General features: G+C 40.3%; 2 protein-coding genes across 3 annotated transcripts; one reads left to right on the top strand and one right to left on the bottom strand.

The window, feature by feature from the left end:
* Window positions 1-45: 45 nt before the first annotated feature.
* Window positions 46-10,774, bottom strand: pla2g7 (phospholipase A2, group VII (platelet-activating factor acetylhydrolase, plasma)). Of its 2 annotated transcripts, none has more exons than XM_015032532.1 (11): window positions 10,421-10,774; window positions 8,856-8,983; window positions 7,822-7,972; window positions 7,113-7,206; window positions 6,967-7,035; window positions 4,667-4,841; window positions 3,195-3,308; window positions 2,776-2,867; window positions 2,027-2,197; window positions 1,810-1,958; window positions 46-623 (listed from the first exon to the last, which is right to left on the bottom strand). In XM_015032532.1, exons 1-11 carry the CDS (start codon window positions 10,482-10,484, stop codon window positions 523-525), a joined length of 1,308 nt encoding a protein of 435 aa, XP_014888018.1. In that variant the 5' UTR covers window positions 10,485-10,774; the 3' UTR covers window positions 46-522. The 2 variants fall into 2 exon arrangements, with proteins under 2 accessions (XP_014888018.1, XP_014888019.1); XM_015032533.1 differs by having other exon boundaries at window positions 8,856-8,978.
* Window positions 10,775-11,426: 652 nt separating this feature from the next.
* Window positions 11,427-20,264, top strand: ints9 (integrator complex subunit 9). The gene is made up of 17 exons (XM_015032531.1): window positions 11,427-11,435; window positions 11,806-11,933; window positions 12,032-12,092; window positions 12,228-12,290; window positions 12,466-12,605; window positions 12,836-12,922; window positions 13,591-13,711; window positions 14,264-14,398; window positions 14,905-15,016; window positions 15,117-15,297; window positions 15,396-15,456; window positions 16,523-16,694; window positions 16,794-16,918; window positions 18,810-18,977; window positions 19,088-19,186; window positions 19,276-19,413; window positions 20,063-20,264. The coding sequence occupies exons 1-17, from the start codon at window positions 11,427-11,429 to the stop codon at window positions 20,237-20,239; spliced, it is 1,977 nt and encodes a 658-aa protein (XP_014888017.1). The 3' UTR covers window positions 20,240-20,264.
* Window positions 20,265-22,379: the final 2,115 nt, after the last annotated feature.

Below are 22,379 nucleotides of genomic sequence, written 5' to 3'. Positions count from 1 at the left end.
CCATCCTTACTTCCCTAAAACCAAAGAAAAAAAACACAACACTGATTATTTGATACAAGTTTATTTAAAACACGTAGATTATAGACAGTATGCGATTAAACATTGTACGTGCTATTCACCCATGAGGAATCGTACTGAGCTGCAGCACATAGGATCTTACTGTAGGCGTTAGTGTTGAAAAAATTAGGCCTTTTTATTTGGCTGAACTACTAATTAAAACCAGTTTGCATCAGATTATTATAGTTTAGGACAAAAATCTAAGTCGAGATCCAAACAAATTGCTTAAAATACTTGGTTTTTACTGAACAAATATGAACCTGGAAGCTAAAAAAAGATTTCACCAACAGTAAAAGGAAGTCCTTTGTACATCAAGGCCTCTTGATACAATCAGCGGTACACTTGGTGATTTGTCCTGCCTGCTTATGAGGTAGACTGGCTTTTCTCTCCGACGCATTCTCCTCATTCAGAGGAACCGGCTTTAGCTGGGAGAGATTCTGGAGCACGAGACGCCCATCAGGGTGTTCACATAGAAGACTGGAGCAGAATTACGTTGGTTCCTGGGATGAGGTTTTTGTCGTGTCCGTCAATCAAAGGGTCCCACTGATTGAAATCCTTCTCCAGATCTACAAAATATGAAAAACATCCAGATGAGTAAAGTTAAGTCGGCCTCATGAATGTCTCAAATTCATGAAAATAAAAAACTATTATGCTTCCTCAAACAGGTTTTGCCCCAAATCATTCTTAGATGATGAGATTTCAGTCTGATCAGTTCAACTTGGAATGATCAAGGTGTTTTAGGGGTTCTTGTTGCATCCAAATAATTTGCTGCTGGCCACACCCCCGACTCAACGTTTACACTTCCATGTGAAAATGGCTGCTTAACAGATGCACAACTTTACAACCGTCCATCTTTAACCCTGAATCGTATCCAGACGCAGAAGTAGTGAAGCCTCCTGCGCAAACAAGATTACTGCAAGTGGTTTCTGGATGGTAAGTCAACAGCAGAACACTTGTATTTTCCAGCAGCCATTGTACAGCACATACAGTGGTAAAACCAGCTGACCAAATGTGCCGGGGCTCCACTTGGGTTGCTTGATGAGGCACATTGCCTGTGATTGTGACTAAACATTTGGGTGGTTTTTGAAACCAACTTTCCAGATAGCAGAAAACATGAATTTATTGCTAAAAAAAAATGTCTTGGTGTTTGTTTTCCTTTTTTTTTTCTTTTGTAGGACTTTTTTTTTTTGTAGGACTTTCAGTTAAGCAAAGGTTTGTCATGTTTTAATTTATGCTTCACTTGGCAAAGAGTTGTGTTATTTATTGAAACAAATTTTAAAAGAAAAAAAAGCTTTTGCTAGCTAGCTTGTATCAAGTCTCATGGATAAGTTTAAATTTACCAGCTGGCTCGTCTCTGTTGCCAACCCATATGAGGCAAGGCGACTAAGAAGACATTGACTACAGGGTTAAGATTGTAAAGACCCATATCGTTACCTTCCTGAACTACTGTAATAGCATAAGTTTTAGTTTTTTCTTTTGGCCTATGTCACTTGGCACAAAATGACTTGGGCCATTATATTAAGAAGGTGACAATATGCAGTACAAGAAGCATGAAGCTGGTATCAAGAGCCACAATCAGATCCCAGAAATTTGAGTTACTGCTGCACAATTCCCCACCACCTCCTATATCTACAGTTTTTTCTGTCTTAAATTTCATTGAAGGTGGAAATAAAAAGTCTTAAATTTGACCCGCTGATGTTCTGGAGACATTGAACTGAGGCTTTTAGCTGGACCAGGTGGGGGTTTTCTTACGAAGATGGCGTTGCAGAAAGGCCAGAGTTGCTTTATTGGAGAGGTCTATGGCTAGCTCCGGGTCGATCTCCCCTTTCAGCTTCATCAGCTTCCCGATCCAGTTCCCGGTCAGGAAGGTGAAGTCTGGAAAGCTCTGGTGAACCGTGCCTCTGTTGGAATATGAGAGCATTAACGACCGGTTTATTATATCACTACGACTTGTGGGTCCTCCCAGTACCTGATGGTGATCATTTTCCTGTCTATGACAGTGCAATCCAACTTCTTCATGCGGCTGATGTTTCCCGCCCACTGGAACTTCTCGGAGTTGATGAAGAAAATGGGCTGCTTGACCCGAGGAAAGATCTCGTCATCTAAAGGGACCATCCAGGCGTCCAGAGCTACGCCACACCTGATTGGAAGGCAGAGTTTTAAAGCTTGCGGCAATATTTTAACCACAAACTTCAGTGTTTTTATTGGACTTTCTGATGAACCAACACAGCAGAAGTGCTCAAGACAAAAAGTGTATGCAGTATTCAACAAATCAGGAAAATTTGCTGTGCATCCCCAGTGAGTCAATACATTATAAAACCAGCTTTCCGTAACTAGAAACTGACATTTTTGCCCATTCTTTTGCATAATAGTTGCAGCTCAATCAGATTAAACAAAATTGTCAACAGTTTTTCAAATTTTACCGCATATTCCTAACTGGATTTAGGTTCAGACTTTAACCAGACCAATAACACATGGACATGCTTTAATCTAACATTATGCTCTGCATGTTTAAGATCGTCGTCTTGCTGTAAAGTGAACCATCACCCCAGTCTCCAACCTTTTGCAGCCTCTAGCATCTTTCCCAGCTTCACTGAACCTGCTGCAGAAGGTATGTAAGATGAAAAAATGAAGAGATGCTGCTGCTTCTAAAGAGTACGGTAATGTAAAATATTGTGTGACTTTCTGGAATGGGTGTGTCGTAAAGAGAGAACATACTTGAACTTAACCTCCTTGCACAGGGATTCAATAACGGTTGCGCCGCCAAAGGAATGTCCAATCACTGCTGTCCTGCACAGGTCCATGGAATTCTGGTGCCACAGAGACGAGAGGAAGTCATTTAAAATTTATTTTTTCCATTACATATGAATTCATGTGAGTGATGATGTTATAGCTGCTGCCTTTATTGTAGATCTGACACCAGAAGGTGGCTTATTTTGGAAGATATCCCACAAAATTACCAACTTTGCTAACTTTCTAAGCTAACACTATTATCAGAGCAGCAGCTATCCAGGATGCCCCTTTAAATGAAGTTGCTTTAACATGCAGCTACACTGCAAAAGATACAGCAAGATCCAATATTTCATCTGCTAGAATATACGCATCTCTTTCTGTTGCCATAGCTACATTAGCATTACCTCCAGCGTTGTGTAGTCGAACGGCGTCTGCAGGACGTTCTGCACTGCTACTCCAGAGTTCATCTGGGTGAGTTTATCCAGAGCCAGGATGCATTCGTCGGCTCGTTGCTTCACCTGGAAACGGGAACAAAATGGGATCGGATCAAATTAAATAAGTATCATAGAGCTTCATGCTCCTACTTTGTTGCATTATAACCGCACACCTCTCTCTGTGTTTCCCATCTTAAATAGTGTTAAAGTGTGAAGTGAGAGCAAAATGCTACGTGGTTTTCAGAATTCTCAGGCAATAAAAATCCTTAAAGTGTTCATTTGTATTTAAACACTCCGATTCTAGTTGGTAGAACCACTATTTCTGCCAAATCTGTTTTTCTCCCAGACTCAAGTTTTTATCCTTTTGTCTTTTACAGGATGTCCTTAAAAAGTCTAAAATTATTTTTTTTAAAAGTATGTTGGCCTTTAAGATGTCAATCACAGGCAGGGGTGGGCATTTATTGTTTCGTTTATCTTAAGAATTCTGATTTATTCTTGTTGCTATAAATTCCAATTAATGCTTAAAATCGATCAAACATGCCCTTATTGTCACAGCTGATTGTTTTATTTCCTCCACTGTTTGACCAATGAATTTGAAAATACAGTTGCCGTGTTCAGCTTAGTGACACAAATCACACTTCTTCATGTGACTGGTGTCCTAAAGAGGCACATGACAAACGGGAATGTTTTTCAAGCTATATTTGTTTTTGTTGGGCTATAATTTCCCAACAAATGACTGACGCACAGTCATACATACAGACTTTATTACATCAAGTCAGACATAACAAATAGTTCATAGTCATTTTATCGTTATTACAATAGTAACGCAAAATATTGTGATAAAACTTGAAGACCATATCACCAGGATTATATAATTTATTTCCTTTTATGTCCTGTATTTATTTATTTATTTTTTCTCGTGCGACGTTTCTGTCAGGCCAAGATTTGAGTCACACTCATACATCTTTATTGATTCTTTGACTCGATGCAGTCAAGGCTACTGCTAACTAACTGCTAACATGCTTCCACTAGCTAACTAACTAGCTTTTTTTTTGGTGGGGGGGGGGGTTGCGTCTATGGTGGATAAATTATGCAAATTTTTCACCAGTTGGTTGGATGACTTTCATACGTTTCCGTGCAGAAATAGGTCTTAAATTCCAATGTTATTGTTGATGATGGTCTTAAAAAGTCTTAAATTTGAGTTTGTGAAACCTGTAGAAACCCTAATTTAAACAGAGCTAAAATTCAAAGGAAATGAATACTTCTGGAAATGCACATTTATGTTGGGTGGGCCGGTTACCTAGAAAAGAAAAGAGAGAGAGAGATAGAGAAAGGATGTGGTTATTTCACTGTAAAGCCAGCCTTCTGTGTCGAAAATTGAGAAGTGATGAAATCCATGAGTGGCCAGCCCTCTCTGCATGACTTGGCAGATCTCAACTGACCTGCTTGTTCCTCAGGGGGAACTCGCTCTCGCCGTGCTTCAGAGCTCTGTAGTACAGCCACTCCTTCAGCAGGTTGTCTCGATCCGAGGCTGATGGCGACATGGGCCAGCTCTCCTGCGTCGGCCCGGGTTCCGTCTTCTCGTGGAAGTAAAAGGTAGCCGAGGCCGACTCGTCTCTGCCGGGAGGGGAAACGCAAAATAGACATTGAGGGGGGAGGAAAAAAAAGAAGCAGAAAATGAGACCGTTGAGGGTGTTTCTGAAAAAACGGACCTCGCTGTTAAACAGCAACATCAGAGGTTTCAATATGAACTGCTGTAACACAGACTGCTACAGGAGACGCTTCTTCCTAACAGCCATTAGCATCTACAATAACTATATTTAATTCTAACAAGTCTCAGAAAAGAGGGTTTTATGAGATGGTGACATTCAGCACAATCCTATAATTGTGCTGAATAAGCAGAAGTTTATCTGCTTCTTAAGAAGCAGATACATAAACTTCCTTTATGGGACTAGAAAAACAGTCTTGGTTTCAGGTCCGTCTACTGAAACATCCTGTTTTGAGGTGAATTAAAAAGCAAATCTGTCTTGACATCTGCACATATCTACGCGAGGCTTGGCCCTCGTGTTCAGGCTCGTTCGTGAGCGTCATTCTCTCCTCCGTCTTGAGGGTTTCTGTCGCAATTGGAGGCGGAGCGAGGCGGCTGCTGGCTGAATCACCGGAGCCGCGTCGCAGATTTGTGGCAAAGCGAGTCCGCTGACGACAGGCCCACGTGTTGGCTACGCGGCTCCTGCCTTCAACCCGGCCGCGGCCGGCCCGGCTCCCTCACAGAGCAGCCGAGGCCATTATGCTCTCCTCCATACGGTCCCCTTGTCTCTATACTGAAAAGAAAATGTGATGAGCTGGTCCGTACCATTGTCTGCGCACCCTTTCCACTCCGACTCCACGGACAAACAGCAGAGGAGGGCCGGCCCTCTCTGCTGCATTTGGCTGATGGTCAGACAGAATTTCTTCAAAATGACAAAATCTAGGTTTGTATTTCTGGGCTCCGTGTCATCAGGCACTCGTGATTGGTGATAGGCTTTGGTTTTACAGGGTAGCAACAAAAAAAATGTCAATTAAAAATGGAAAAACGTGTGCTGTGACAAATGAATTGTCTCCTTTTAAAACCAGTTGAATATATCAAGAAAACTCAGTGAGTACAAAAGGTATGGTTGTGTTTGAGTCTTTATCAGTGAAGGATTTTTGCCATAGTTGCCTTTGCAGAATTATTTTTAATTTAGCCACATTTATGGGTTTTTGAACATGCAGATGCCTTTTTTCCCCCCTTCAGCCAATCAGAGGTGGAATTGCTTCTGATCAGGGTCCTATAGCAACGCTTCGATTGTAGTTTTCTGGCCGGTCACCCATCTTAAAAAAATCTGACCTTCCAATTCCCATTTATTTATTTTTCCCACAAAAAAGTCACTGATATAGTAACAAAGTCGCCACGTTGGCAACAGTGGGGTGACTATTTCATGTTTTTTATTTATAGATATTTTGTAAATGTATTAATTGGGTTTTACATTTATGTCTTGATTGATCAACTTTCATCAAGACAGGACTTTGGCTCTTGGAGGAGCCACTGCTAAAATAATATATTAATTACATTATTACAATGCTAATGTTACCCATAGAATTTCTTACTTTAATATATAAAAAGTTATTCAAAAGCAAAGAAGTACTAAATTTAGTAATCGTTTTTATGTTGATACATGTTGATTAGTTGAAGTAACTTTAGTTTTGTATGTGTGTGTGTGTGTGTGTGTGTGTGTATGTATGTGTGTAAGGTTGTTTGTCCTGTGTCTGGGTGTTGGCCGGTGATGGTCCAAGTTGGACCCCGTCTGTCACCTAACGACCGCCGGATATGGGCGCCATATGCAGGTTTTACTGTAGATGCTAATAGAATTAGCACGTGTGTAAAGCTAACATTAGCCGGTTAACAAGACTTTCTGCTTGTTTGGCAGCTGTAGATTTCACACATGGGTGGCGCTTGTCTGGAATTTTTCACAACTGGAAATATTTCTAAACAGCCAAATTAGCTTTTTTCTTAAGAAAGCGAAAAGTGTAGCAGCCAGCTTGACTGGCAGTGCACAGCGACGTCAACTCGTGTCGATCTAACACCTTCCCCAGCATCTCAGTGAAACCGAGGCTTCTTCAAACCTTGGTTTAACTGACCCATATCAGCAGTCAGGTCAGTTCAGGTAGAGTTCACTTTGACTAAATTCATTAGCCAACTTTATGCTCGGCATGGTGAGTTTACCTGTGTTCCACTGACGCCACGATGAAGCCCTGAGAGGCCAGCTCTACACATATAGCTGAATACAAAGTCCTGGAACAAAACAGACAGATGTTCAGTTAACAGCAACTCCAGCCGTAAAGGGAAAAAAACCTACACACAGTGTGTACCTGAAGGCACCGAGGCCGTGGGAGAAGATAATCACGGGACACTTCTCACTGGATTTAAACGGAGCGTCCATGTAGGCGGGGATCTTATAGGAGCCTGGAATATTAAAACCAGACGACAGTGTGGAATTAAGAATCAGAATAGAAACAAACCCTCCTGTTTCTCTGTTAACGTCCCAATAATTCTGCTTGGTAAAACATCTGAAATTAGAGATCAAAGTAGAAGAAAGTTTATAGCTGAGCTAATCCCAACTGAAATGAAACTGAAGTGTCAAGTGTGAATTTTAACTCACTTCTGCTTTCAGATTCCCCTCTGATCAACTGCCTCCTCACCACAGACTTTCAACCCTTAAGCTAGGCCTTTCTGAAACCCTGATGCTTCAGATTTCATTAGAAATTTGCTCCCATATTTCTAATGAAACCTGAAAAACTGATGTGAGATCCGAACGTTGGTTTGTGAAATTGTAAGAGATGTTGTTACTAAGAGTTGCACTGTAATCTAAAAAGGGAGGTAATTACTTCTCCACATGGGAGCCAAACTGGTTTGTATTGTTTTTCTACTTGTAATAAGCAAAATTAGATTAACATTTGGATTTAATCTGGCCATTTTTGATAGTAAAATTAAGTCTGACAATTAAAAAAATAAAAACTAACAGTAAGAAAAGAAAGCATGATGCACATCTGGAGGATGTGTGTGTCTGCACATATTCACCAAAGAGGTATTCGAAAATCTTTTCACTCCAAGTTCGGTTGATTTTCATGAAGTCGGCCAGGCCGTAAAAATACTCCATGTTCGGGACCCAGTCAGGCTTCTCGGCTTTCTCCGTCTCCTGGCAGGGATAGTACAACCGGAAGAAGCTGCCCTGTTAAAACACACACACACACACACACACACACCTCATTTTATATCAGCAGGACAACAAAAACAATTCAACTGGATCTGGAACTATTTAAAATATTTCCTCCTCAGAACTAAGTAGTTGTGTGTTTGCTGAAGTATGTGAGGGCAGGGCCGGTCCGGTGACGTTTGGGGCCCTGGGTGGAAATCCTCCGGGGCCCTGCCAGCTGACATCATTCAGTACAGCTCCGGTAATATTCCTTTTATTTCATCCGTCTTCAAAAATGCTCACTTTATACATCTGAGTTATCCATTATCAGAGTTATTTTCAATAAATTAAGCTGACTTGTCAGATTAAGAGTTTCTTTTAAGAAACTGACAATTTTTAAGCAGGTATTAAACATTTTACTAAAGGGTATGTGTCTGTATTAAAAATGTTTTCTTTTTTTCCATTAGTCTGATGTAATATTCAAACTTTAAATGTCATGTTTTCATTAGCCAAGTGGAAAATCATTATAATTAACAGATCTGTGTAATTAATCTAAATAATGTTTCACTTTGTAATAAAGTTCCTGAAATAAACTAACTTTACAATAATATTCTAATTTATTGAATGGATTTGTACTAATTTATGCTTATTTTTGTCCTTTTGAGAGGACTGGATCATGCAGAAAAGTGAAAAATAAAGTTTTCTTTTTAAACTTTAACCTAATAACTAAGTATTCCACAGTCTGACCACTCTGAAATGGCTGCTTAGTTTGCATATGCCTTTGACTGGCACTGACTGTGTTGGAGGAATACCAGAGAACCATTTTTGCCTATTTAAATCCAACGCCCACTCAAACGCACAGACACATAGCTGGCCCTGTGTGTGCGGACATGGGGTGAGTTTTGTTGCCGTCTGTCACCTGTGCAGTGTGGTCCATCATGAAGTCTGTGCAGCCCACATGGTTGGGGCCCTTCGGAGGAGGGATCCCCAGATGATTACTGCAGGAGCTCCCCATGGCAGAGAAGCCTAGCCTGTACCTCCACTGTTCTGACAAAAGACCACGATACAGATGTTGTTAGACGACACGCAAGACGAGACAAAAATCAAACTACCAATAAACTCTTTTAACTTCACTTCAAGCCAACAGCTTGGTGGTTAAAATTGGAGAAAATTATTGAAACTGGTTTTGGACCGGATAAAATTCAGGGCTTCCCCCCAGTGTATTATATGCCTGGCGGGCCACCAGGCTTTAAATGGTCCCTGCCAGGCTAAGCATTGTTTATTTGTTTTAGTTTCCCCCCCCCCCCCTTATTTAACCCTTTCATGTATAGTGGTCACTACAGTGGACAGCTATCTAAAAGCCATTTTCTTGTGCTTTTTGTGGATTTTTATGTCCACTGAAGTGGACGCTAATGTATCATAAAATACACTACCAACTACTGGCCATCAGCCGCAAATGCAAGAAATTATTTTTGTTAAATCCAATATAGCCAACAGAAAAAAAAAATCAGGTTTTCTGGGGGAAACCCTGAACATTAGTAGAGGTGTATGTACATATTTGATCCTTTGTGGATCAGAGAAAATCCAAAATGAATTCAGTATTATTCAATTCAATTCAGAAACACAAAATATTCATCCCAAAGTGAAGTTAAATGTTGCCGTGACTCATGTTCAAGAATCTTTAAGGAGTTGCTGCGGAGTAACAGTAGAGTTTTTTAAGAACAACATGGCCAGTGGACGTATTAAAACTGCCATGCATCAATTCATATCTGCTGATGTACAAGTTGATGTACTTAAATTTACCATTCAACCATTCATTTGCATTAGTCAAATCATTGTTCTGTCTTAAGGGCACCAAATCAGGCTCTAGCCCAGGACTCACATCCATGTAAATCTGGCCCTGGTTGCTGTGACCAAAGTCTCAGGACTGTTAGGCTAACGGCTCTATTTCAAGGCAGTAGAGACGGTATTCCGATGTAACATACTATTAATTGTTTTTATCCACCTCCTTCGCTTTTCGCCGCTACTCTTTTAAATCAATATCTGGTTAAAAAGCCATGAGAAACGTAGGAGTCGGGGATATAATTTATTGATACACCATCATTTTAAATCATTTAAAATGTTTGTTCTGTCATTCCACATCAGAAAAATTAAGTGTTAAAGTAATTTTTTTTTTTTTTTAAAGTTCCGAATTAAATGACAGGGATGCTGACGGTCACCTCCTGCTGCGCTGTGAACATAGTGACACTGCGACCTGGCAGTGTAAGTAAAGACTGACTGGTTCTGGAAACGAGGATTTTAAACATCACTAGCAGACTTTAACCTTTTGTCTCAATGTTCATGGATTAGTCCCTTGACTTTGTTAGTAACATAGTAACTTCGCTGTCAGAAGCTGTTAACTATTTCGCAAAACCGTATGTCACAACATCAATGAAGTTGTTCAGTCGTGACACAAAGGTCGCGCTGTATTAAAGTAGTGCTTACCTGTCCTTGCCCAGTCGTAAATTCTCTTCACCGCTATCTGCACAAATCCTCCATTAAAAGACATCGACCTTTGTCGTTTAAAAAAACTGAGTTAACCCGCGCGCTAAGCGGCTGACACCAAAATCATGGATAGAACGCGACAAACAACAACAAGGCCTGAGGCAGCTCCGGAAATCTGGTTGTCCCCGGCTGTTGCCACATCAGCTGTGCTTCATTATTGTGCGGTCACAGGCATTTGTTAGCAACAGCGCACCTGTATGAGTCACTCGGCGGCAGCTAAACTTGTTTGAGTTTGACAGTCTGCTGCTGCGAGCAAAACTGGGAGCTACATGGGGGTGGGAGGGTAGAGGTTTTACACTGGCTCCGCATCATTTACAAGCCAGCGAGACTAGCGGGGTGGGGCTATGTTTCTGTTGACCATTTATCTGTGCCTTTCAGGGTCTTTCGTGATTTCAACCATGTATATCATATTTACGTAAAACTAATAGGACTGTGTCACCCGGCAAACGCATTGCCTCCGTTCCTGGAGAGAAAGCTGTCTTGCGCCGCTCACGAGTACTTCCAGCCAGGTCACGCACCGGCTGATTGCTACGGATTCGGTATCAGTTCCCAAATAATAAAACAAGTCAGGGAAGTTGTGTTATAAGACGCTATAAACCTTCATCCCGCTGTTACTGTGATAACACTTCTATGAATATCGTTTTCAGTTCTTAGTAAAAACGATGGGAGAGAGGGCATGTACCCATGTGACATTGTTTAGATAAATACTGAATTTAATTTAATTAATCTTTAATTTGATTCGGTTATCCACCTTGCTTACTCTGGCAGGAAAATCAATAATATCCTGTTAAAGAGCTGGCTCGTCTGGTGGAATTATACTCAGTTCCTGCAGGGGGCGGTAGAGAGCATACATCACGAGCGGAGACTGAACAATGTAACACAAAATATTAGCAAGTTAGCTACGAGGGCTAAAATATAGCATTTTTCAGTCCTATATTCTCTTAAAATGAAGCTGGTGAGTAAATAACACAAATATTAAAATAATACATAATGCCACAGCAGCTTGAGAAGAGGTCTTGAGAGCTTTAGAAAGTAGCATTAGGAGCTAATCCATTCACTGTGGTTAGCCGAGCAGCTAACAACAAGGCTAAGGACTGTACTTACACTGATCCTCCCATGCTGTTTGATATAGTGAAAACTGGAAGCAGTTCGTTTGATAATAGTCTTATAATTTATATTTCATATCCTTGCAATGACAAAGGAAGCTTGTTTCTGTTCAAAACACTTTAAAAGCAACAATTTGTTGCATCTTTTCTGGGGTTGTGTTGACATTACCCGGTTATATTTTACATGAAAGCCTACTGGTCCCCTTTTTCTCTTTGCAGTACTGTTTGTCCGGTCACCCAACGCTGCCTTGCAATGTTCTCAAATTCAAATCCACCACCATAATGCTGGACTGTGGACTGGACACCACGTCTGTCCTCAACTTTCTGCCTCTTCCTCTGGTGCACAGGTAAAAAAAAAAAAAAGTGATTTAGCTGTTTATGACTGGGATGTATTGATTAAATATTTTTTTAAATTTAATTTTATTTTATTTTTGTGTATAATCAGTCCGAGACTCTCCAAGCTGCCTGGCTGGGTCTTAAAGGATGGGACCTTAAACCTGGAAAAGGTAAGAGGAGTTATAGGATTGAGGGATTTAATTAGTGTGATGTACAATGAAAGGTTGTAAATACAGCTGAAAAACAGTTTTACATGAATAGTTTCTAAGGTACAGATTAAATAAAAGTCCTCTTCATCCTCCCAGGAACTGAAGGAATGCGCCGGCAGAGTGTTTGTAGACTCCCAGCCCGAGTTCTGTCTCCCTGAGGTAAATAATCCAACTGAGATGATTGTTATTAGGAGAAAACGTGGGTATGGCTTAACCTAGGCAATATGTACTGTTCACTGCTGCATCATCTGTATTCTATACATCACTGTAAACAACCAAAAAGCAAACTCTGCTCTTCATCTTGGTCTAATTCTTTTTGATTTCTCTCCCACAGAGAGAACTGCTGGATCTCTCCACCATCGACGTCATCCTCATCTCCAACTACCACTGTATGATGGCCTTGCCCTACATCACCGAACACACCGGATTCACAGGGACGGTGTACGCCACAGAGCCCACCCTGCAGATAGGAAGGTGAGTACGGAGGGCGCTAAAATGGATGGAACATCATTTGCTGTTTTTTACTTCATTTGTTAATGACAAAAGAGAACAATTCAAGAAATAAAGAGAATGTTTGTTTTTTTTTGTAGCTTGTTGCTTTAGATTTTAGTTAAAAATCTCACTTGCTCCTTCGTCTTACATGTAAAATAATTTTAATATACCGATGAAGTTATTAACAAGTAAGAACCCTCGTTTCCCTGCAGGTTGCTGATGGAGGAACTGGTGAACTTCATGGAGAGGGTTCCCAAAGCTCAGTCTGCCACCTGCTGGAAGAACAAGGAAATTCAGAGGTTGGGAAATTAAACACAAAAGATGTGGAAAAAGTTTAAAGGGAACTAGTTTTGTAGAATTGATTTTTCTATGCTTCTCGAGGCTTTTCCCAATTTTCCGTGGCCTGTTTTTGTTGAGCAGAAATAATCTCCCAGCGACTCAAATAATAAACACACACAAAGACTTAAAAAAAAAAAAACATATTCAATTTCTTGTAGCCTCTTCTGTGCTTTGTAATCTTTGGTTCATTGGATTCCATCACTAACTTGGAATTTTACTTTATTTCTTTGACACCAGTTCACTTTCCTTGGTTATTTATTTGCTAATTTTGAAAAATAATAAAAAAAAAATATTGGTACAGTTTTTCTTTTGTCCTTCCCTCAGATATGAGGTCTGCTGAAACATATTTTAAAAAATATCATGGTGCTCCCAACTCCAAACTTCATTGTTTTTAGCTTTTTTTAACCATGCTCTGTTAGTATTTTAACTTGAAATGAGCTTCATCAATACATTTTTCTTCAGCAGTGGAGTCTTGCGCAGAGCGTTCTGCTTGAAAATGACTTTCTAGCTCCAGGTCTTCCTTTCTTAGTTTTTGTTTTTCAACTAAAAATAAAATCCACTTCAGGGTTGTGAAACCTTTTTATTAGACCACCAGTTGATGTAAATAAATGACGCTCTTCTGCATCAGGATGCTTCCTGGGCCACTGAAGGACGCGGTGGACGTGTGGACGTGGAAACGGTGCTACAGCATGCAGGAGGTCAACTCGGCGCTCAGCAAAGTGCAGCTCGTCGGCTATTCCCAGAAAGTGGTAGGAACAACTATTCTCCTAATTGCACTGACTGAACAGATTAAAGTTGTTTTTACATGTTTGACCAAGCTTGTGAATATTTTAGTGTATTTAAGTGAGCTGTACTGGTGCAGACTTGTCAAATAAATTTGTAATTCAGTACATTTATGTCTGTGTTTAAAAAAAAAATAAAAAAAGTTTTAAGCACTGTTCTTCTGTATCAGATCAGCCGATACCAAACCTCAGATATCGGTATCGGAAGTGAATAAGTGAATGGGTGCATCCCTACTTCTGATATTTTGTAACATATTTCAGAAATACTGACAAAAAATAAATCAATGCAGCTAAACTTTAGACAACACTGATAATTAGACTGACTGATACCAAAGTTTGCAGAAAATTAAGATACTAAACAGTTATTTTTTCTCTATTCTAAAACACCACAATAGATAAATCTAAACATTGCAGTCCATTTGAATCTTGTTTCTGTTGTAAGATGTTTCAACACGGTATTTCCAGGCCACAGTTGTTGTTTTTCTCATGTTTGTTTGCTTTCCTGACTCTGTTGTTCAGGAGTTGTTTGGAGCCGTGCAGGTCTCCCCCTTGAGCTCCGGCTACTCACTGGGCAGCTCCAACTGGATCATCCAGTCGCATCACGAGAAGGTGTCCTACGTGTCGGGTTCTTCCCTCCTCACCACACACCCGCAGGTAAATTCCTCCTCCTGCTGATGTCAACCCATACGATGCTAGGTGCATTCTGTGCAAACAGAGCCATAGACGGTGTCTTACTCTTTTAGCGGCTTTGTGTTTGTTACTCTATAAGAAACACAAAGCTGCTGCCAAGAGCCACAAACAGAGTCAAGAAATTTCAATTTTTGCTATGCCTGATTGTAATGCAGTAGAATCTCCCAACCATTCCCTGTATTTATAGTTCTTTTCTGACTTAAATTTCATTCAATGTGGCATTAACAAAAAGGTTTTAAGAAGCCTTAAATTTTTCTTGCCAAAACCTGCAGATACCTTGAAACAAAACCAGGGTGTAAAAAGAAGACTCTGTTTAATGTGTTGGTGAATTTAAACCAAAACTGAAGGGAGTTTAGTGTAGTTTAAAGCGAGGGAAGAGGCAAACGCCGCCGATCTCATGTTCCCACAAAAACTAAGCCACACAGTCACAGAGCGCTCTGGTAAAGTGTGCTTCCTGTTTCTCCTCCCAGCCGATGGACCAGAGCTCCCTGAAGAACAGCGACGTTCTGATTCTGACGGGCCTCACGCAGATGCCCACCGCCAACCCAGACGGCATGCTGGGAGAATTCTGCAGCAATCTGGGTAGCTTAAAAATGTCCAGAAGAAACAATTCACCTAACTTTTTTTATTTTTTTCGATCTAAGTCACTGACTGAAGCTTGTTGTTGGGTTTGGCCCCGCAGCCATGACGATCCGGGCGGGAGGCAACGTGCTGGTTCCCTGCTACTCCTCTGGAGTGATATACGACCTGCTGGAGTGTCTATACCAATTCATCGATAGTGCCAACCTGGGAACCACGCCCTTCTACTTCATCTCTCCCGTAGCCAACAGCTCCCTGGAGTTCTCACAGATCTTTGCTGAGTGGTGAGCAGCTCTTCCTTAAGACCTCTTCATGTTTTCTTCATTACTTCTTCATCATTCTTATTCCACTTCTAATTTCTGTCTTTTCTGTTCTGATTCAGGCTTTGTCATAATAAGCAAACTAAGGTGTATCTTCCTGAGCCTCCTTTCCCACACGCAGAGGTAATTTCCACCTGCTGCATCAACAATGATGCTGCAGTTTCTGACAAAACGATTCTGTCAGTATGACCTCACATGCTGGAATATTACAGCTGGAAAACAGCTTTCTAGATCAAAAAGTTTAAATTGAGGTGACACTTTTAAGATCCAGCAATGTTGTCTTGAGTTTCCACCAGTGCAGAGCTTGAGCAGCATTCACATCAGGCGACTGATTTCAATCCATTAGATTGACAAGGCATCTGCACATCCTTAAAAAGTCTTCACATTTCTTTATATGTATCTAAAATTAAGGCCTTAAAATGTCTTAAATTCATCTTAAAAAGTAATTTGGCCTTTTAATAATGTTACCTTCTTAAAATAATGGCCTATGTCATTTTTTGATGTTTTAGGTGAAAAAATATCACTTTGGGCAAAAATTGATTAAGGTGATTATTTTAGGAGTCAGGGTGGTATATTAATCACAGGTCTTAAATTTTGTCATGGAAGGATTAGCTGCTAATAAACCCCTTGTAAGGTTTAGTTGCTGCTAACTAACTGCTATCTAGCTAGTTAGCTAAGGCATTTACATTACATTTGGTCATGGAAAGACTATTTAATGTCATATATTCTATTTTTCATTTTAGTTTTTTTTTTGTTTTCATGCGACTTTTTGGTCAGGCAAAAGTTTGAGTCCCACTCAGACATCTTTATTGCGTTTTGTGCTTCTAGATAGTTGAAGCTCCCGCTAACTAGCTGCTAATGAACTCTTGCTAGCAAGCTTTGAGTAAGTGGAAATTTATCGGCAGTTGTCTGGGCCACATTCATACGTGTCTGTGGTGGTAGAGGTCTTAAATTCCATTCATAATAAGCCTTAAAAAGTCTGAAATTTGAGTTGGCAAACCTGCAGAATCCCTGGATTTATTACCTAGAATGTAAAATTCAGTCAAACTTAACTAAATAGAAACAACATTTTTATAATGTTTAATATGGGCAACATTTTGATCTTGAAAGACTTTTTCTACCAGACCAGCAGCTTCACAAAGAGGAAGCTGTTGAAATGGATGTGGTGACCTTGGTTTCTGTGTTCCAGCTGATCCAGACCAACAAGCTGAAGCACTATCCCAGCATTCACGGCGACTTCAGCAGCGAGTTCCGCCAGCCCTGCGTGGTTTTCACCGGTCACCCCTCACTGCGCTTTGGCGATGTGGTTCATTTCATGGAGCTGTGGGGCAAATCCAGCCTCAACACTGTCATCTTTACAGGTAACTACCACACAGACGCTGAGGAAAAAGGGGGAAAAAAAGAAGTTTTTTTCAACTTGATCTTGAAGCTGATTTTATTTAATTTTCTCTTCCTTTCAGAGCCAGATTTCTCCTACCTGGATGCCCTGGCTCCGTACCAGCCATTAGCCATGAAATGTGTTTACTGTCCCATTGACACTAGGCTCAACTTCCATCAGGTTTCAAAGCTCCTGAAGGAAGTGCAGGTATTCAGCTCACATCATCACATCATTCTTAAAATTTATGTGCTTTCTAGAATATTAAAATGTGGGAAACTGTAGGAGAAACCGTAACTTTTGATTACCAGGCCATAGGATTTCGTAATATTTTTTTTTGTCTTTTTTTGCCATCAAAATGACTGATTTTGTGATGCTACTTTAGAAATATTTGCAAGGAATTTTGCAAACATATATTACTATTTGAAAAATATAAATATATTTTTATATATTAAACTCCTTCAAAAATATCCATACAGGCAGAAAACAATGATGGAAAAAAAGCAAGCAGTTATTTGTGTTACTTAAAGAACTTAAATAGTCAGGTTTTCATTACTCGCCACATCGATCACTGACTGCTGATAACCTAATAAGACTGGGGCAGTGGTGTTGTAGAAGTAAGAAATACTGCCACCTGCAGGTGAGAGTTAGTAGTCACTGAAACCTGAAGCATTTTTGTAAAAAAATTTCAGTTAACTAGTAATTAAACTTGAATCCGAAACAATGGGGGGATCTGTTGATTTTGTGTGAATTTCTACATTAGTAAAATGGTGAAAAATAATTGTGGGTAAATGTGGAAAACAGAATATTCCGAAGTTGGCAGGTGTTTCATTGAGAAGAAACGAGGACAGGATGGGTTAGAAAGCAGTTCTGTTAGGTTCAGATACAAGTCAGGATTATTTATTTATTATTGTTCACCCAGGTTCTCAGCTGCTGCTAGCTTCCACTACAGGCTTTGTTTGACCCTCTTTAGTCCAGTCTTTGATAATACTTGGCTTAGTTTGTCAGCTGGTCATGTAAAAGTATTCATACGTCTTCAACTTTTCTGCATTTAAACCATTTTCAAACAAAAACTTTACTTTTACTGAGGTTTCATGTGAAAGTTTAACACAACATAGTGCGTAACTCTGGAATGGAACAAAATGTATAAAAAGCTGTGAACATTTCTAAAAGCAACCGGACAAAATAGTCAATGCAGATCTGAAAAACTGGCGTCAGATGTTGATGTTTTCTGATTCCTTCTAATGATAGATTTGCAGTCGTCTAATCTAGAGATGATGAATGGAAGTAAAAAAAACAAAAAAAACAACAACAAATGTTTCAGCAATTTGACACATTGCATAAAAACTGGTTAAAACTGGTTTTACTTGCTTAGACTTGTCCTAAAACACTCTGAGTTCTGACATGGGAGAAACTATACAAGGAAGAAGATCAAGGAAATAAGTTGCATCATAAAAGTGGCGCAATTTCCCAATACTAAGATTTCTCTTTTATTTTAATTTAGTCTGAGGGAGTTTTGTATCAAGCAGTGTTTTTTCATCTTAATGGCAATACGACTGAGGCTGCAGTGAGTCTGAGGCATCCAACTTAATAAATTTGGATGTCATCTGGATAACAAGGAAAGGAAATATTGTACTTCTTGATCCCAAAGGCAGGACGTACAATGAAAAACAAGATGGGACCGAAGATGGATCCTTGAGGTACACCACATCAGACGGGCACCCAAGAAGATATAGAGTCTCCTATAGATTTAAAAACAAACACATCTCAAAACAATTTGAATATCCTAAAAAAGGGTTTTTGTTACTCATTTCAAATAGTGAGTATATTTTACAGATTCATGACAGATTCAAGCCTTTATCAATGTTATTTTGGTGATTATGACTGACAACGTATGTTAGTATACCACAGCTCTTAAAAATGATGTGGGACCACGAACAGATTTATGATATTCTTGTCTCAGTTTCCTTCCACTTCACAATTAATCACTCCTTTGTGTTGATCTGTTACATGAAATCTCATTTAAATACGCTGACATTTGTGTTTACAACAAGACAAAATGTGGGAAAGTGAGCTATCTGAACGCGTGTCTGTCCTGCAGCCCCTACATGTGGTGTGTCCGGAGCAGTACACCCAGCCTCCTCTAACGCAGTCCCACCGTTCGGACCTGATGCTGGAGCTGCAGCCCCCTCCCATGCCTTACAGGCGCTGCTCCGTGCTCAACCTGCCCTTCAGGCGGCGCTACGAGCGAGTCTACATCCTGCCTGAGGTAACACTGACGTCAGTCAGAGGAAACTGACATTTTCTGCATCATGGGAGTATTTAGAGTCTCTCTCTAGGGGGTTTTAATTCCCAGAATCCTGATTCTTCCTCTTCTAGCTCGCCAACTCACTGGTACCCTCTGAGGTTAAACCCGGCGTCTCCGTGGCAACTGTGTCAGCAGTGCTGCAGTCCAAGGACAACAAGCACACGCTGCAGGTGAGGACCGCAGGATGTGCTGGAAGTGTTTGTTGCCCCTGGAGTTGGCTGACATTTTTCTCCCCACCCCTAACCTTAACCCTGCCAAGTCGGTGCCCAAAGCGCCTCCTGTGGCCCCCAGCAAAAAGAGGAAGCGGGTGATGGAGGAGCCCCCCGTGACAATGGCGCCCAAACCCCTGCTGAGCGGAGCTGTGCCCCTGGAGGCTTTCCTGGCCACCCTGCAAAAGGTCAGAGTGAATGTTCTCTTAAAGGGGCAGTATCATGTAAAATTAACTTTTTAGAGCTTTATATCGTGTTATAATGCCATTCCCTCGCAAAAACATACCTGAAGTGTTGCTTTGATTCATGTATGTTGAGAAGCCCTTTAATCTCCCATGGCAACCATTCAGCTGAGCAAAACACCTGGGTGGACTTAGCACCGCCTCAGAGGGCAAAGCTCCTCCTACAGTTTACAAGCTGAGCATTCGGCTCACAGAGCAGCTTTCCTCCGGGACTCCCCCACTCAGCTCCTTCAGACTAGCCAGCAGCAATTAGCAAACATCTGGTTGAACTGCATATCTGCTGAGCTACTTCTCAGTGAAACGCTGGTAAAAACGTTGTTAAAGGGTTCATAGAGGAGACATGTTGTGATGACTTCCTGAAGGCGGAGTTTCAGGAAGAGCAAAAGTTACTTAAAGAGGCAGAGGCCCAATTTCAAGGTGTTAAATAATGACGGAAAATTTCTTTTAAGTTATATTTGATATAAATGGCATTTTTTATAACATAGCTACTTGATTGTGCTATAAACTGGCCAAAGTGCCTGGAAAACACAGAACACTGCCTCTTTAAAACTGGGCTGTTTTCATTCCTGTGCGTTTGGTTCTTTTGGACGAGCAGCACGGGATCACAGAGGTCAAAGTGGAGGAGACGGCAGACGGACACATCCTGCACCTGCAGGCCGAGGACACCCTGATTCAGCTGGAGGAGGACGGGACGCACATCGTCTGCGACAACAACGAGCCGCTGCGGGCCACGCTCAGAGACCTGGTGCTGCGCTTCCTGCAGAAACTCTGAGCGCGTCCATCTGGTCTGGTCTCCCTCTGCTGCAGCACAAACACAGGACTGGGGAGGAGAGATGTCGTATTTAACTGTAGTTTTAATTTTTTGTTTGTTTTTTATGAAACGTGTCCAGATTTATTATTTTGTATTAAATAATTTCCCAAACATCTTGTGCGGTGTGTCTTGAATCACTAGTGTTTTGGGTTTACCAGCATTTTGACATTTTGTTTTCACAATTCTTTCTGACATCAATTGGAACCAAAAAATGCTATTTCATTCATTGGTAATTCACATTTATATAAAGAGTCAGAATTGAATTTGTTGAGCTTAGGGCTCAACAAATTCAATTAGCACTGGAAGTAAATTGGCACATTCTGCAGATTTTCCACTTAAACCTGTTTTATACAATATTAGAAATGCATCAATCCTCCCATGGCCTAAAGAGATGGGATCCATTAGACCCCACAAACCTTTTACTTTGCATGGTTAGGCGGCATTGTACTGATCCACTTCAATAGTTGGAATTGAAGGACCGAAAACCAAATTTTGCTTAGTATGAACTACTTTGTGTGTCACGTTAAATCTTGTAAAGTCTTAAAATGTGGAAAAGTTCAAGGGTATGAATACTTTTACCATGCACTATGTATTTTTTATTCCTCAGCTCTGAAGTGATTTCCTTTTAGCTCTGCATTCTCTCTAAATTTGGTGACTTCTGGATCTACAAAGGAACAATCTGCAAGAGATGCCCTCCTTCAGTTTTTAGTGTTTCGGTTTTGTTATTCTACATTAAAGGCTGACGGTTCAGATCAGATGAGCAAGCAAAAACAGCACATTTTTCCTGTCATAATAGATAAAATAACACAGAACAATAATGTTTAGCACTTTTATCTGAAGAAAAAAAAATAAGAGCTGTGAACACCATCTGTTCCAGACAAGCTGGAGCAAACCAGCACAGCTGTTTTGTTTCCTTAACGTCTACAGCAGGTTTCACAATCGAAGGCTTATTGCAGTAAAATAATGTCACATTGAACATTCATAAAAATCAAACCTTTAACTGGAGTAAATTCATTCGTGAAGCAAGAAGAAGAAAAAAAACTCCCACATTAAGACGTAATTGTTTTAAATATTACAACTAATGATGCAATGTGTGCAACGCCAGAACAATTCCTAGAAAATAAGCAGAAGTGAAGCATTTTTAATTATCTACACAACTTCCTGTTTCAACTACTCAAGATGGGAAAGTCAAGAGATCCTGCCACTGGAGTGAGACAGACGTTTGTTAATTCTCTAAAGATGCATCTAAAATAGCTACTTGTGTTAACTTGCCCTCAAAAAAAGAAAGAAAAAAAACTATCTACAGAGTAAAAAAATCACCAAAAACACTGCTACTCTTCAAAACAGGAAAAACATGAGAACATACTATTGCAATAAGGCAGCTGTTGATTTTGGGGATCAATTTGGGCAGATTTATCTCACTGGACTATTGATGGCAATACTCTTAATTTCAAAACTTAGCTCAGTAATACTCTTGAGATCTGAGCTAATCTCAGTTTATTCATAAATTAATAATACAGGGAATAGTTAGTAGACTAGTTTGGATAGTTTACTCACGCATAAATCAATAATAATGTAAAAACAGCCTTTTCAACTTATCTTTGTCTAACATTAAAAGTGACCGTCAGACACGGCAGAAACAAAGAGCCGACTCGTCATCTGCGTCTGAAAATATTTAATTGTTGCAGGGTTAACATGTTCCTAAAATACATTTAACAATAGGCTTTAAATGTACAATATCTTACAGTGTACTACATGTTCACTTCATAATACAACTGTTGGAGGATGCTCCAAAACAAAATATAAACACAGTCTTCCTTCGGTGACAAAAAAGGGAAAAAAAAAAAAAAAAAGACTGATGTAACAAATTCAAACTGCCTCAGTTTGTCCAGCAGGGCAGGAAATAAGTCAGAGAAGAAGAAGAAAAGGAGGCAAAGTGTGTTTGGTGCGTCTCAGCGGATTTCAGCAGAAAAACACAGTTGGTAGACTTTGTATATAAATCACAGCAAAAAGAGCAAACAGGTTGGATTTTTTTTTATTATAATGCATATTAATCCCTGTTCCCTCTTTACGTAGTGGAGCTACAGGCAGTGCATCTGGA

The sequence above is a fragment of the Poecilia latipinna genome, unplaced genomic scaffold (genome assembly GCF_001443285.1).
Source record: "Poecilia latipinna isolate Pla-1442-1.1 unplaced genomic scaffold, P_latipinna-1.0 Scaffold244, whole genome shotgun sequence".
In the NCBI taxonomy this organism is placed as follows: Eukaryota; Metazoa; Chordata; class Actinopteri; order Cyprinodontiformes; family Poeciliidae; genus Poecilia; species Poecilia latipinna.
The sequence above is the reverse complement of the archived record's forward strand: the minus strand, read 5'-3'. Positions and strand labels throughout refer to the sequence as shown.